The 14,563-nt window shown below is 34.6% G+C and overlaps 2 protein-coding genes across 3 annotated transcripts in view; both read left to right on the top strand.

The window, feature by feature from the left end:
- The window catches only part of LOC119828424 (cyclin-dependent kinase-like 4), a 22,420-nt gene extending 20,888 nt beyond the window's left edge, over nt 1-1,532 (top strand). Inside the window, exons 8-9 of the mRNA XM_038350563.1 lie at nt 232-363; nt 1,389-1,532. Of these exons, the coding sequence (XP_038206491.1) occupies nt 232-363; nt 1,389-1,493 (237 nt within the window). The 3' untranslated portion in view covers nt 1,494-1,532. The remainder of the gene's footprint in view (nt 1-231; nt 364-1,388) is intronic.
- A 1,910-nt stretch (nt 1,533-3,442) lies between these two features.
- On the top strand, nt 3,443-13,123 carry LOC119828449 (3'-5' ssDNA/RNA exonuclease TatD). 2 transcript variants are annotated; one of them, XM_038350598.1, is made up of 6 exons: nt 3,443-3,570; nt 3,641-3,820; nt 5,553-5,651; nt 6,832-6,995; nt 11,880-12,226; nt 12,588-12,750. In XM_038350598.1, exons 2-6 carry the CDS (start codon nt 3,679-3,681, stop codon nt 12,748-12,750), a joined length of 915 nt encoding a protein of 304 aa, XP_038206526.1. In that variant the 5' UTR covers nt 3,443-3,570; nt 3,641-3,678. The 2 variants fall into 2 exon arrangements, with proteins under 2 accessions (XP_038206526.1, XP_038206527.1); XM_038350599.1 differs by lacking the exon at nt 3,443-3,570 and having other exon boundaries at nt 3,679-3,820; nt 12,588-13,123.
- The last annotated feature ends 1,440 nt before the right edge of the window (nt 13,124-14,563 follow it).

The following is a 14,563-nucleotide window of genomic DNA, read 5'->3' as shown; positions in this document are numbered from 1 at the left end:
AAACGGGTAGTGGTTATGTGAATAATGTGCAGATAAATTTATTTCTTGCACGCTCGCCCGGTCTTGAACCCCCATCTTTTCGCTTTTAAATGCGAGGTCCTAACCACTGACCCACCGCTGATAGAATGGAATTGACTCAATATTGTGTGTGTGAATTTTGGGAGTTCTATATCAGAATTGGAACAGTAGTAACAGAACGCCATAGGCTATAGGAATTCTTGGTTTTTCTAGAAATGCCTGGATAAAGACCCCCTGATGCGGTGGACGTGCGAACAGTTGCTGCGACACCCGATCTTCGAGAACTTTCTATTCACCTTGCCCAATTCTGACCATGATGAGTACGAGCGGATCCGGAGGGCGCAGGTTTGTATGTTGTACAGGGTGATTAACAAGACAGATTTGGATGGGACTTTGAGCATGGATCGGCTATTGGATAATGGATACATGGATGTGCATTATAGGTAAAACTCCGTTAAAATATGAGCAAAAACCTAATCTCCTGTCCTGTGTCCTATATCAAAATCGCTTTTTTAAAATTATCACGACTGTCATGTCTAAATTTAAACTTTTCGTAATAATTGAAAAAATATATTTTATAATTAAATCGAATTGTAAGTCTCACAGAAAGTATTTTGTCAACACAGCAAAATTTCAATGAAAGATCTCGAGCGATGTATGAAGAGACATCCACACACATATCTGATAGCACTGCTTTGTCCAAGAAAAGTAAAGCTAAATAGGTGCAGAGTGTACTTGTTGAGGTACCCTCATTTTACTTGTTATATTGTAATTTTTTGCAGGTAGTTTGAATTTTTGGAACATTTATTCATTCTTTTGTAATAAACTTGTCAAATTAATTCATCAAATATCTAAAAATATAAGAATTTACTGATATAGTACTTGAGTTACATTAAATAAAATAGGTTTTATCTTATTATAGATATTTTAGTTAAATATTTGATGATAAATGAAATGCCCCTAGATTGTGTTGATGTATGTACATGTAGTTCTAACATATATAAACATAATTTTATCTAATAATTTGTGTTTCTAATACTTTTTGTAGACATTTTGTGTAACATTATACCCATTGTATCAAAATATATAATAGCATATGTAAATTTTTAATCCGAGATTTTTTAAGAAAAAATTTGTCATGAGACAGAATTCGAACCCGCGACATTCGCCTCTCCTCTCGGCCAAATGAAATGAAGCCTCCACAGTTTAAATGATTTCATATTCATAAAGTATTTGGATTAAAATATAAATATAGAAATAATAAATAAATCATTCAAATCTTTGATAAGTTTTTGACTGCTACATCCTCTCCGTTGAGTTTAGAACCAATTGACAGCAGCATCATTGATTAATTTGCACTAAAATCTCAGGTACAATCATCCCCCCTCCTGCCGCAGCTGATAGTGACAGAGCGATCGCAGCCCAAAGGCAAGAAGGCAGAGATGGAGTCCCGCAGTCACCTCCCCACCATATGACTAGCGCCGCGTCGTGTTTAAATTAAATGTTTATTGCTATTTATGGTGGTTTCATTTTTTTCTGTTCCTATTTATGAAATCTATGTATCATGAAAAGAGATCTTATCACTATTGTATTTATGTTCATACAATTGAGGTGTTATATGTAGACACACATCTAAATTGTGGGAAAAGGGATGGAATATAAGTATACTTAAAACTTATTTAAAAGCTAAATGAGCCGTTCAAATTATGCACTTCCGCAAATTTTTTACATTATATGCCTCAACAGATTTAATAAGACCTTCCAATTGCATTGCATAGCATTGACCGCCTCCTTGGTACAGTGGTAAACGTGTGAGTGTAGAACCGAGGGGTCCTGGTTTCGATTCCCGGTGGGGACAATAAAAAAAATGTCTCGGTCTGGCAGGACACAGAAGGCTGATCACCTACTTGTACATGAAGAAAATCGATCAGTGAAACAGATATATGTCATCTGCCCCATACCCCCCTAAAGGGGACACGGGACTTCACTTTTTTTCAATAGCATTAATGATTATGAATTTTTCTTATATATACAAAAAGCATAAGTGGCTCAAAAATTTTCAATCATAGAGATTTCCATATCCATATAGAATATAATATAAAATTCATTTTTCAAGTTGTCTTCACATTATCCACATGCCACAATCCAATCAGTGAAATTATTACTAGTGAGGAAACTGGCTTGCTCAAGAATCAAATGTTTGATTACAAGTGGCGTCTGCTATCCAGTACTTTTACCATGTGGTGGCTTAGGGCATATCAACCCATTACAACAAGTGTAAGCTATTATAAAAGATACACTGGGAATACTGATAGGAAGTTGATAAATAGAAATTTTGATAAGTGACAAACCTTTTATTTATTATCCAGAGTAAGTTTCTATAATAAAACTTCTGTTGAGAAAAATAACTTACTTATATTTTTTCTAACAGCATATGATATTATCTAATTTTTAAAGACAATATAATTCTATGACATATTTACAACCTCTTCACATGTTCTTATTCTCGGAAAATCTGGAAAAAGTAAAATTGAAAAATATGTTTTAACTCCTCAAACTTTTTTTAAACTAGTGGTGTGTCAATTTCAGATAGATTACATAATACAATATAAGGGTCAAGAATATTTTGGTAGACTTAAATTTTTCACTATACCAGCGTTTTGCATGGTAATTTTACCGAAATATTGAATTTGTTCATTACTCAGTATCATGGGCTATACAATTTTTGTTGCATAGAGGTCTTTTTGAGCTTCCTTATCAAGTCTATGTTTTAACTATTGTATATCGTTTGACTCCTAGATGTACATACCCCTGGCAAATTCTTCCTTTCTTTCTCTGATACTAGAACGTCGACATTCTGTAATTTCATCCAGCCGTAGTGGCTTCCCGCGATGAGTGGAACTATTGTGAGAACCACGAGATTTTTATTAATAAATTGCCGCACGTTGACCATGTTTATAAAACACCTGGTATGCTCTTTTAATAGTTATTAATTATTATTTTTCTTGCTTTTCTAGACTTTTTTCGATGACAGATTATTGACATGATATAATAAGACATTTACAGTTTACTCACTTACGATTTGATATATTTTTAATACTTGACACTTACAGTGACAAGATAGTTTTTAATTTCTGTAATATTATCTAGGTGGGTATCTTATATGTACGGTGGAGGTATCTAATTTATTGGGTGCTTAATGTGAAATGTACTGAGTAGGTATAGCTATATGGTGGAATTGTAAGACATTCACATAAAACATATCAATTTTCTTTTTGTCACGTTGTAATATTTGCTATATCTTCGGTCAAAAATTTATTGCAAACCATCTTATGTATCAGTTAAATATCTGTAAGAACTATATTATGACCGTTAATTAAACATCTGTATCTTACTGCTGTCAGTGCTAAACGTCAAATGTGAATTTGACATAGACATCGACGTCAAGAAATCAACTCAAAAACATGGTGGCATTTCAGTAGAAGGGTGTACATTTCGACTAGTCATTAAAAATTTAGGAAGCTTATTAAGCAAGAGTGTTTGATACAATTTGTAAGTATATTATTTTTGTATTTAAAAAAGTGTTAAGTTATTGAGACGCTAAATCCACTGGTTTTCCTAGGTAAACACCATACCAATAAGCTTCATACAAAATTAAGGATGACGTCTGAAGAATGCCAGATTTCCGAGGAACTGAAGGGATGTTACGAGAATCTTATTGTAATCGACATTGGCGCAAACTTGACGAACAAGAAATACGGCCGTGATCTGGATTCAGTGGTGCAAAGGGCAAAAGATGCAGGTACGACTAATGAACATAAAATAAATGAAAAAATAGTTGCCAAAAATTTCGCGTGCAGAAATGTAAAGACGTAACAGTGCATTAATGTGCACCAGTTAGATGTTCGTGTGCCGAATGCTTGCGTTCGTTTTGATATTACAAAGCAACCTTCTACAATTATAAGAAAGTTGGAAATGCACATTCAATTCATATCAATATATCATTGAGATTTGTAAGTTTTTCCACTCTATAAATTTATACATATTCATTCAGAGTGGTATATATTATACTGCATTCCAGTATGTATCATCAATCAGGTGATATTGCAGTTGTATTATTGTTTGTTACTATTTTTCCTGCGTTTATTTTTTTTATACTCGTAAGGCATAATTGGCATTTAACTTTTTTTTTAGATTTTCTGTTTAATTAATATTTTTGTTATACATATAGATGACTTATAATTACACTAATATATAAATTGTTTAATATTTAACAAAGAAATTTATTTATTCTTCTTTTTTTAATTCTAAGTTATATAATATTTTACACACACATATACACAATTATATATATCATTATTTGCACATTAAATTTATCAACAAAATCTCATAATCGGCCTTTGAGAAATATATACCTCAAGTTCTCTTTTAACAACTTGGTAAAAGGTTTTCCAATATCTATCCATCATTTTAAGTGATAAGATGAATCACATGGACAAACAGAATGTATTCAAACCTTTATAACATTGCTTTGTAATATATCCCACTTACAAGTGTTATAATCAGCATTTAACAAATACTTATGTAATTGATGCAAATAATTATTTTTGTACTACAAATTTGATCCGCTTTAATATCACCTAACATAGTTATGTTAACTGGTAGCATAAGTCATGAGAAAGGCCATTTGGCTTCTTTAAATATTATATTTAATGTTATGAAGTAATTCAACCTTAATAATAGGATTACAATATTATTATAATCTCCCTACTGTGTGGTGTAATTTATATAACTTAGTTTAATCCTACTTATTGATAAGTATTATTTAACTAAGTCACTGTGCTGTAGATATTTATATATAGATCTCAGGAATATTCGTACATTTATATTTTGATAGGATAGTTAAATAGCATGCATACAGTGTTTTATGGCTGTGTACGGGAGATATATTTTAAGCTAGCTTATCGCCCTGGCTCTGCATGGGTTATACTATGATATAAGCTTCAAAACAATACAGAGTTTGTCTCAAGAATAGTAAAAGCACCATTCTATAGGCCTTAATTGGTTTTGTAGTTTTTTTTTTATCAAATACTAGCTCTTGCCCTTGGCTCTGCACACATTTAATTCAGTGTAGTTTAATAGATTTTTTAAACATATAAACCTTCCTCTTGAATTACTCTATCTATTAAAAAAAGACCATCAAAATCCATTGCGTAGTTTTAAAGATTTAAGCATACATAGTGACATAGGGACAGAGAAAGCGACTTTGTATTATACTATGTAGTGATTTTGTTTCTACAGTACATCCATATAGAAGTAGACTCTCTTCTTTTCTCACGTCAATTTGCCATGTTTGATATCATACTCTCTTACCTCTATTTTACTTACAAAAAATATATGTTTATTCTACTTCCTACTGATAAAATACAAATGTGAATATTTGTTAGTATTTATAAATATATTTTTATTAACATTGCCAGTCACTCTCCCAATTATAGTACAAATTTTGACATATACTCTGTTCATTTAAACAGGTGTCCAAAAGATAATGGTCACTGGCACATCGGTGAGGAGCAGTAAGGAGGCACTGAGATTGACTCGACTCTACCCTAGCACAATATATTCGACAGCTGGTATGTTCTTTATCCTATCGTTCCTACTTCCTACTAATATTATAAATGCGAATGTTTGTGAGGATGTGTGTATGTTTGTTACTCTTTCACGCAAAAACTGTTGAACCGATTGCAATGAAATTTGGTGTGTTGATAGCTGGACAACTGGAATAACACATAGGCGACTTTTTATCCCGATATTCCTGCGGGATACAGAATTACGCGGGTGAAACCACGGGGCGCAGCTAGCAGAAAAATAGCAAGAAACAGAATAGAAAAATAGCAAGAAATGTTGCGTTCTTTATTATGTGTTTAATAAGGTAAAATATAAATATGGATTATCAGTATCTACTGACATGCATCGAAATTATCAGCATATGATAATCCTACAATATGTTTGTTTATCTCGCGAGATAACTCGAGTATTTGGGCCTTTGATAGTTCAAATGTGGCAATCTTGAATCTCGTCTATGTAAATAAAAACACTCTGAACATCTTTTATTTATTTGAAAGGTACCTGAAGTGTAGAAAGTGTATTCCATAAATTTGTATCGAATCTTCTCGTGTTTTGTAGTAAGATTTATGAAAATTTCGTAGAGAGAGAAATAGAGTAGTAAAACCATATTTATTTTTGCAGTTAATATATCATAAAATAAAATAAGTAAATAAATATATATACGAATGTGGAATTTCCTCCATATTGGATTTGTGTTAACTATTCTCAGGCTGACGAGGCGCTTTGGTCCAAGATAAAAGCTATAGTGCCGGCAAAATTTATTTGCATAGTATAAAACAAAGTCGCCTTGCGCCGACTGTGTCTGTATGCTTAGATCTTCAAAATTACGCAATATATTTTTATGGGGTGTTTTTTAAATAGATAAAGTCTCTCGAGGGGAAGGTTTACATATAGTACATACTAGACGCTCGTCCCGGCTCCTGGTTATCAAGATTACTCTTTTATCCCAAGGGCGCATTTAATCGGGATAAAAAGTATCCTATCACCCAAGTCAGCTCAGTCAGCAGTAGTCAGTAGCATACCAAATTTCATAAAAATCCGTTCAGTATTTTCAGCGTGCCTGACGGACAAACATCCAAACAAACAAACTTTCACATTTATAATACAAGTGTGAAGTGTGATAATGTATTATTGCACACGTACGAAACCTGGGCGAGTCGCTAGTAAATACGTAAACGCAACCAGGTGTACACCCGCACGACGCCAAGTCGATGGTCGACGAGGAGCTGTGGTCCGAGTTGCAGGCGACGGCGGCGGCGCCCGAGTGCGTGGCGGTCGGCGAGTGCGGCCTCAACTACAGCAAGGACTTCAGCGAGCCGCGCGTGCAGCGGGACGCGTTCAAGCGGCAGGTGCGTGCCATGAGCGGAAGCGATTTTTATATAAATCGCTCGAAGCGAGATTCCAACCTGCGTCGTTCTGACAAACCGTACCGCCGCCTAGCCTCTCGGCTACCCGGGATCCCGCGAGTAATAAATTTTGTCTAATTCTGTTTGTAGCGTATTCACGCAGAAACCACTTGATCGATTTCAAAAATTCTTTTACCATTAGAACGCTCCAACTTCACTGAGTGACCCAGGCTATATATGTACCACGGTCGAAGCCAGGCGAACAGCTTGTCCCCTAATAATACAGAGATTCGCAAGTAAATATTTGTTTATCCGGTATACAATGTAGCTATGCAACGATCGGGTTCAAAAACCCCAACATGTGTTATAATGAAAGTTTCCGGCCGTGAATTTCGTGAGATAAAATTAGACTTTGTTCTTGAAAGGTTGAACGAGACACGTTGTCTTGTGGAGATTTGTTTGTTTCGTGAGTAGTTATGGCCCGCGGTTTTGGCGGGAAAGAGACCTGTCAATTTATAGAATGTGTAAATCTTTTATACAAAAAAAAACCACATGTATAAGTCGTTAAATAAACTAAGATACACGCTTTAATAATAGAATCAACGTCATTGTAACATCGTCGTCATCGTAATGTCGTCGAACTTCTGATTCTCGGACATGCCGGTTTCCTCACGATGTTTTCCTTCACCGCTTTTAAGCAGTTGTGATGTTATCCACATGTGCAGATAAATTGAAAAATCAATTTATTTCCTGCACGCTCGCCCGGTCTCGAACCCCGACTTATCGATTTTGAAGTCCGAGGTTCTCACCACTGAGCCACAACTGTTTTTGCTGGTGATCATAATTGGTATAATATGATAAAATCATGAAGATATTGTACACGTCACCGATTCTTGATAAATGTACAAAGTTTGAATTAAATCAGTAAGTTGAAAGTGGGTCCAAATCATGTCTTTAGGAGTCGGAGTAAAATAACTTTATTTACTTTATTTATTAGATGAAAACTTTCGATGATTGCTTTTACTCTTAAATTCGCTTCTTTACATATACTTTCTTTCTTTACATAGGCGGTCCGACCGCGTTTCGCCCGTGATAAATTCTAGAGGGATAATTATTTCATTGTTCTGCAATTGACTACAAATGCTTGATGAGATGATAAGTGAGTATTATACATCCGACTTATCCTACTTCCTACTAATATTATAATTGCGAAAGTTTGTAAGGATGTGTGTGTGTTTGTTACTCTTTCACGCAAAAACTACTGAACCGATTGCAATTAAATTTGGTACGTAGACAGCTGGACAACTGGAATAACATATCGGTAACTTTTTATCCCGATGTTCTTACGGGATACGGACTTACGCGGGCGAAACCGCGAATATCGGGATTAGAAGTTGCCTATGTGTTATTCCAGTTGTCTAGCTATCTACGTACCAAAGTTCATTGCAATTGGTTCAGTAGTTTTCGCGTGAAAGAGTAACAAACATACACATGCACATACATCCATCCTCACAAACTTTCGCATTTACAATATTAATAGGATGCTTTTCAATCATGACGAAAAATAGTTTTATGTTGTGTTTGATTTTACGAGAGAATTATACATTTAGAAATTGAAGACGCTGGAAAGTGTTCGAAACGTCGGGCTAATAATATAATGAATAAAGCGTGTTTAAAATCCGTTAAAAACTCTTTAACATCTAAATAACGAGAAATGTTTTTCTTTTGTTAGTTTTTTCTATCGTAATAAAAACTAGCATATATTCTGATTTTTTTTAGTTTTATAACGCATATGCGCATAGCATGTAGTCACCTTAACCATACATACAATTTCCTCAAAGCTTTAAGATCAAACGATAGTACATAGACCAATAAACACATCCGATAGCTCCAGACACACGGGTCACCCGAAATAAACAGGATAATTGGAGATTGAGCAGCACCTACACGCGTCTTTCGTTATGTCGCAGGATGAGTGGGTCGGATAGGAATGCGAGAGATTTTATTAAGTTTGTATATATGTCGCAGTGAGACTATGAAAATATCCGTTAAATTATAATCTAACTCGCGAGATTTTTTCGTAATGTGATGAAAATGATACGTAACGTACGGATTCTAATTAAATGCATTATTTTATTGCTCGATATACTATATATGGACCCTCATAGGAGGCCTGTGTGAACATATATGGGCTGAAGATGATGATGATACTATATTTGCGATAACATTTACTACTATAGGGCTATGCATGTACCATGGGCGAAGCCTGGCCGGACCGCTAGTTATAAGATAAATTTGCAAAGTATGTTTGTTCGAACGTGCTTATCTCGGAAATTACTGGTCCGATTTGACAATGCCTTTCAATCTTAGATAGCCCATTTATGAAGTTGATCGATTTTCGAATATATTAATAAATTTGGTAATTTTCGGATAATGAAAACAAAGGGAAATATATACATAACTAGCTGACCCGGCAAACACTGTTCTGCCTTATTCTTATCATTTAGGGTTATAAAAAGTAGATGTTGGCCGATTCTCAGACCTACCCGATATGCACACAAAATTTCATAATGATCGGTCCAGGCGGAGTATAGACATTGCGACGTGAGAATAATAATTATATAGAGATATAAAAATAAACAACTGTGCCCAATTAGCTTTCTTTTGAGTGTTACTCATACTGAAACGTCTGTCGTCATCATTGTTATTGGGATCTTAGACATGATCCTAGCAAAATTCAATATGAGATACCTAATTTGGTGACGACGTATGTTCCTTAAATAGTTGGAGCTGTTTGAAGAATACAAAGAATAGAGAGGCGGCTTACCAATGTTGAATCCACAGGAACTAATCCCGTCTCATGGTCGATTTACTTTCTAGTATTTATAGTTTTTGAAAGCATCAAATGCAATTTTAACATATATAAAAAAACAAGCTGTTCGCCCCGGCTTCGCCTGTGGTACATATATAGCCTATGACACTCAGTAAAATTGCATTTTCTAATGTTAAAAGAATTTTTTGAAATCGGTCCAGTGGTTTTTGTCTGAAAACTTTACAAATGTACAAAAATACAAAAGTTTCCTCTTTATAATAAGTGTAAATAGAAAAAAAAAAGAATCGATCATAAGCGACACGTTCGTTCCATCTGTATAGAATTTCAGTTTGTATCAAACATCGAAGCGATACGCGAAGGCCGCGGGTAACCGCCGCTGTGATAAAACTGCCTTGAGAGTAGTACTGAGATACGGGGACAATTAGCGCCTATAATTAGCTATAATTACCAGCTAATTGGCGTTCCTGCATGATAATAGACGCTGGATATATGTAGATCGTAGACCTATGGAACGCTAGAGCCTATGGAAGGATTTTCTAGAACTGGTCGAAAATATTTTGAAAATTTGCACTGATGAAATTGGTAATTTCGTCCATTTGTTAAGAATTTTTAACAGACGCACTCATTTCCTTATGTATGTAATATGTTTTTTGGAAGAATCTATTGATTTTGTAAAATATAATTAGTGTAGGTAATTAGTTTTTGTTACAGCATTTATATGAAAGCTCTCGTTAATTGGTACAGTTTTTTCGGAGAATGACTCTTACATGTCTCTTACTCTTCAAATATTTTTGACAACACTCAGATATTTGTTTTTAAATGATTAATTTAATCGTATCGCACTACACACCCTAATTCTGCGTCAATGAAGATAAGATTGTAAATAATAATAATAATACGCAATCATGCAATTTGATTATCCTTCCTACTGATCCTACTAATATTATAAATGCGAAAGTTTGTAAGGATGTGTGTGTGTGTGTTTGTTGCTCATTCACGCAAAAACTACTGAACCGATTGCAATGAAATTTACGTACGTAGACATATGGACTTTTTATCCCGATATTCCTACGGGATACGGACTTTCGCAGGTGAAACCGCGGGGCGCAGCTAGTTATAACATATTTCTATAGCCCATTTTAAATAATACACGAACCACGTAACGAAACAATTAAGGGCCTTAATTACAAATAGGTCACAAAACGGTAATTTGATAGCCTAGACTAATCTAATAATAACCAGTTACGTAGTGATCCGACCCAGGTGTAGGTTTAGCCTTGCGAGACATGGCTAAATTTAGACTAAACATAACCCGCGACATTGTTCGCTTATTCCCTTGTAATGGCACAAAGAGTTTTTGCTTTAATCTACAAATATTGTTTGTATGGATGAGAGATAATGCTGAATATGAGTACATCTAGAACAATAAATATTGAGACTGCTTTGTCTATGATTCATTCGTAATAATTGACTGTATTTAAAATGTAAGTGTGTAAATTAGAGTATGAACATACTAAAAGTATGTAACAGATCATTCTTTGGTTATTGAAATAATTTTTTCTATTGTCGTAACAAATATATATCCGTTAAAATATTAATTCATAGAGTTTTTAAATAGCACTAAACAACAACAAAATATAGAAGATATAAGGATCAGAAAAGAACTGTCATGAAGTGGGTTAACGAAAACTTTATACTTTAAACTTGGAACGGGTCAGATGTAGCGATCGAAAGTTTCTATATCAAGTGCCATTGACTTTCCTTGCTTGATAAAGGATGGTGAAATATTGATGCTTCGTATTCTTACTCATTTGAGCCTGGAGTCTAAATTATGTTTCTGTGTCTCAACTTCTTACTACACTGTTCAATAGTTTAGATTTATGAAAAAAACAAATAAAACTATAACAAATAAAGGAAGCTAGTCGCTTGTTAGAAGCGGACCTTAGGTTATCCCGTTCTCATTGATTTATAAGGACGTTGTATTTCATACTTTTTTGAATTCAGTTAATAAAATAAGAAAACCCTGATAAGGTTCACCTAATTAATACTTTCAGGTTGAAATCGCGTGCGAACTGCGTAAACCGCTGTTCGTGCACGAGAAGGAAGCCCAAGATGACCTCATCAAAATCCTGGACGAATTCGGGAATAAACTACCGCCCGTTGTGATACACTCGTTCACGGGAACCGTGGAACAGGGCATCCGATACATAGAGAAGGGGTTTTATTTGGGTATCACTGGATACATATGCAAGGATAAGTCCGATGGTGGAATCAGGAGGCTATTATCGGAGAGGATCCTGCCGCTCGATAAGCTACTGGTCGAAACTGACTCTCCATTCATGTATCCCAATATGAGGGCTTCGAAACTGCCGCTTCACGTCAAGGACTCGCTGACTGAGAGGTGGGTTATTAGAGCGAATGAGATGAATGAAGGGGAATAGATATTTATAATAATTAATTGACCCGAAAAAGTTCCATAATATTTGTTAGCAGTTATGCAAAAGTTATCTATTGTTTTTTTTAATATGTTTGTCTTAAAAGAGGCTATTCTATTATTTTAAGTTTTATAGTACTCAGAATTTCATTATAGATACAAAACAGTAATGCATTTTTTATTACAATAAAAATCCGAGTTGGCTAGTTCTCGTCAAGTTCGGACGAGGAGTATACGTATTGCTACCATTCGATACCTTTGTGTGTTGACAATGAAAAATGCCCTTCAAAAATGATGAATTTATCATGTTTGTACCCGCGTCCCGCAGATCGATGAACTTCGTGAACCGCTACTGCACGTTCCAGCGCAACGAGCCGTGCGCGCTGCCCGCCGTGGTGGAGCTGGTGGCCGGCTTCCGCAACGAACGGCCCGAGGACGTCGCGCTCGCCACCGCCTTCAACGCGCTCAAGCTGTTCGGCCTCAGCCAGTAGCCCGCTGGGGAGGGGGCGCTGCGTGTGTGTGTGTGTGGGGGGGGACTGACTTGACCTTGGAATTGTCGGTAATCATGTATTCGTGACGTCACGCCGATATGAAGCGCGAAACGAGCGAAAAGTGGTCAAGTCAGTCTCGTCCGTCAGTCGGTGCAATAGAACAAATCGATAGAAATGCTACATGGTATGGGTCTGGTATTCGAGGTGCAGTCTATCTTCTTACAAGGTGCGTATAGACAGATTGAAAGAAATGTCTCATTCTGTATGTGTGTAGTGACACATGCACACAAACAAAAATTAACGGCAAGCTATTAATTGATAAATGGTAATTAGCGAACGGCGAGATTGCGTTTTTAATATTCAAAACATCAGACTAATGACTGAAAAAGACTGTAGAGTTTTGGCGCCAATATTGATAATTTTCTTGCCATATTCAGTTGAGGATCGAAAAACATCTTATTTCTATGAAATAAAATGCTGTTTTAGATTTGGATTGTGTTTAACCGTTTATCGATTAAGTGCTGTGAACTGCACGCGCCGAAATCTTATATGTTTTCGTCTCGACTTATTGCGATATGAAGGCGCGTGTTTGGGGGAATAATTGCAAATGTATTGAAGGATTTTTATTCTTGGATGTGTAATTTAATAGTCCTTCATAAAAAAATAAAATGGTTTCAATTAAAAGGCATTTAAAACTTTTGTTTGGGATAGACTATTTTGGGGCCATACCTTCATGTGAAGTTAAGGGATTAATCATATCAAGCCAAAATCATTAATAATGTTATATTTATTGTATTATTAAATTTATTGTAACATTTCCCTAAACACGCGCCTTTTATAAATGGTTTTCCATATTTTAATAATTTATATGGTTAATATCTTATTGAGACTTTTAATACTCACATATAAATGGTATCAATTTACCATGTTTTAAACAGAGAAGTATATATTTTGATATTTACCTTCAAATACTATATAACTATACCTTATTGAATTATTTATTACGTGTTATATCGAATTATTGTGCCTTTAAAGATTTAATAAGATTATAATTAGAGAAAATAAAAATAAAAATAAAATGACAAAAATATTTATGGAAACGATGTTACCTATTATTAGACATTTAATTTATAGGTAATTTATTATGTGAAATAATTCTTCAGACGTCTACGATTTTATAATTAATTATTGACAAAATGATTGTTAAATCAATGATTTAATTTGAAATGGGGAAAGTATAAATTGAATTAGATAAAATTCTTAAGTACGGCCAGTTAACTATTCACACAATTAAATATTGTGGTGCTTACATTTTTAAGGTCGATTATTATATTTCGTATATAGTATTTATAATAAATATGGCAGCTAAATATTTTCCCCACTTCAAATATACAAATGGCATAATGAGGCTAAATACTAACAAATTATCCACCATTCTTGCCATCATTAAAAAATAATATGAGATTTGCCTCTCTTTAATTAAGCAATGCTAGACTAAGATTTATCAACAATTTTGGTTTTGCAAAATCAAACGTTTGGGTGTACCTGAACACTTAAATTTTATGCCATTATATGAACTGCATAATATTACGTTATTTTAGTATCGTTTAGATACATAGCTCTTGTTTATTTTTGATTAGCTTTTTTTCGTTTTGTATTGTCTATGGTGCACGTGCTTTTTTATTTATAAATATGGTGGCAATGGCAATAGTCACAATGATCTCATTTTGACAGTTATCAAATGTGAGTACAGATTAAATATCGCAGTGGCTTGTAAATTTGTACACGTTTGTATAATTTATTTATTGTAGGG

Source organism: Zerene cesonia, chromosome 8 (assembly GCF_012273895.1).
Source record: "Zerene cesonia ecotype Mississippi chromosome 8, Zerene_cesonia_1.1, whole genome shotgun sequence".
In the NCBI taxonomy this organism is placed as follows: domain Eukaryota; kingdom Metazoa; phylum Arthropoda; class Insecta; order Lepidoptera; family Pieridae; genus Zerene; species Zerene cesonia.
The sequence above is the reverse complement of the archived record's forward strand: the minus strand, read 5'-3'. Positions and strand labels throughout refer to the sequence as shown.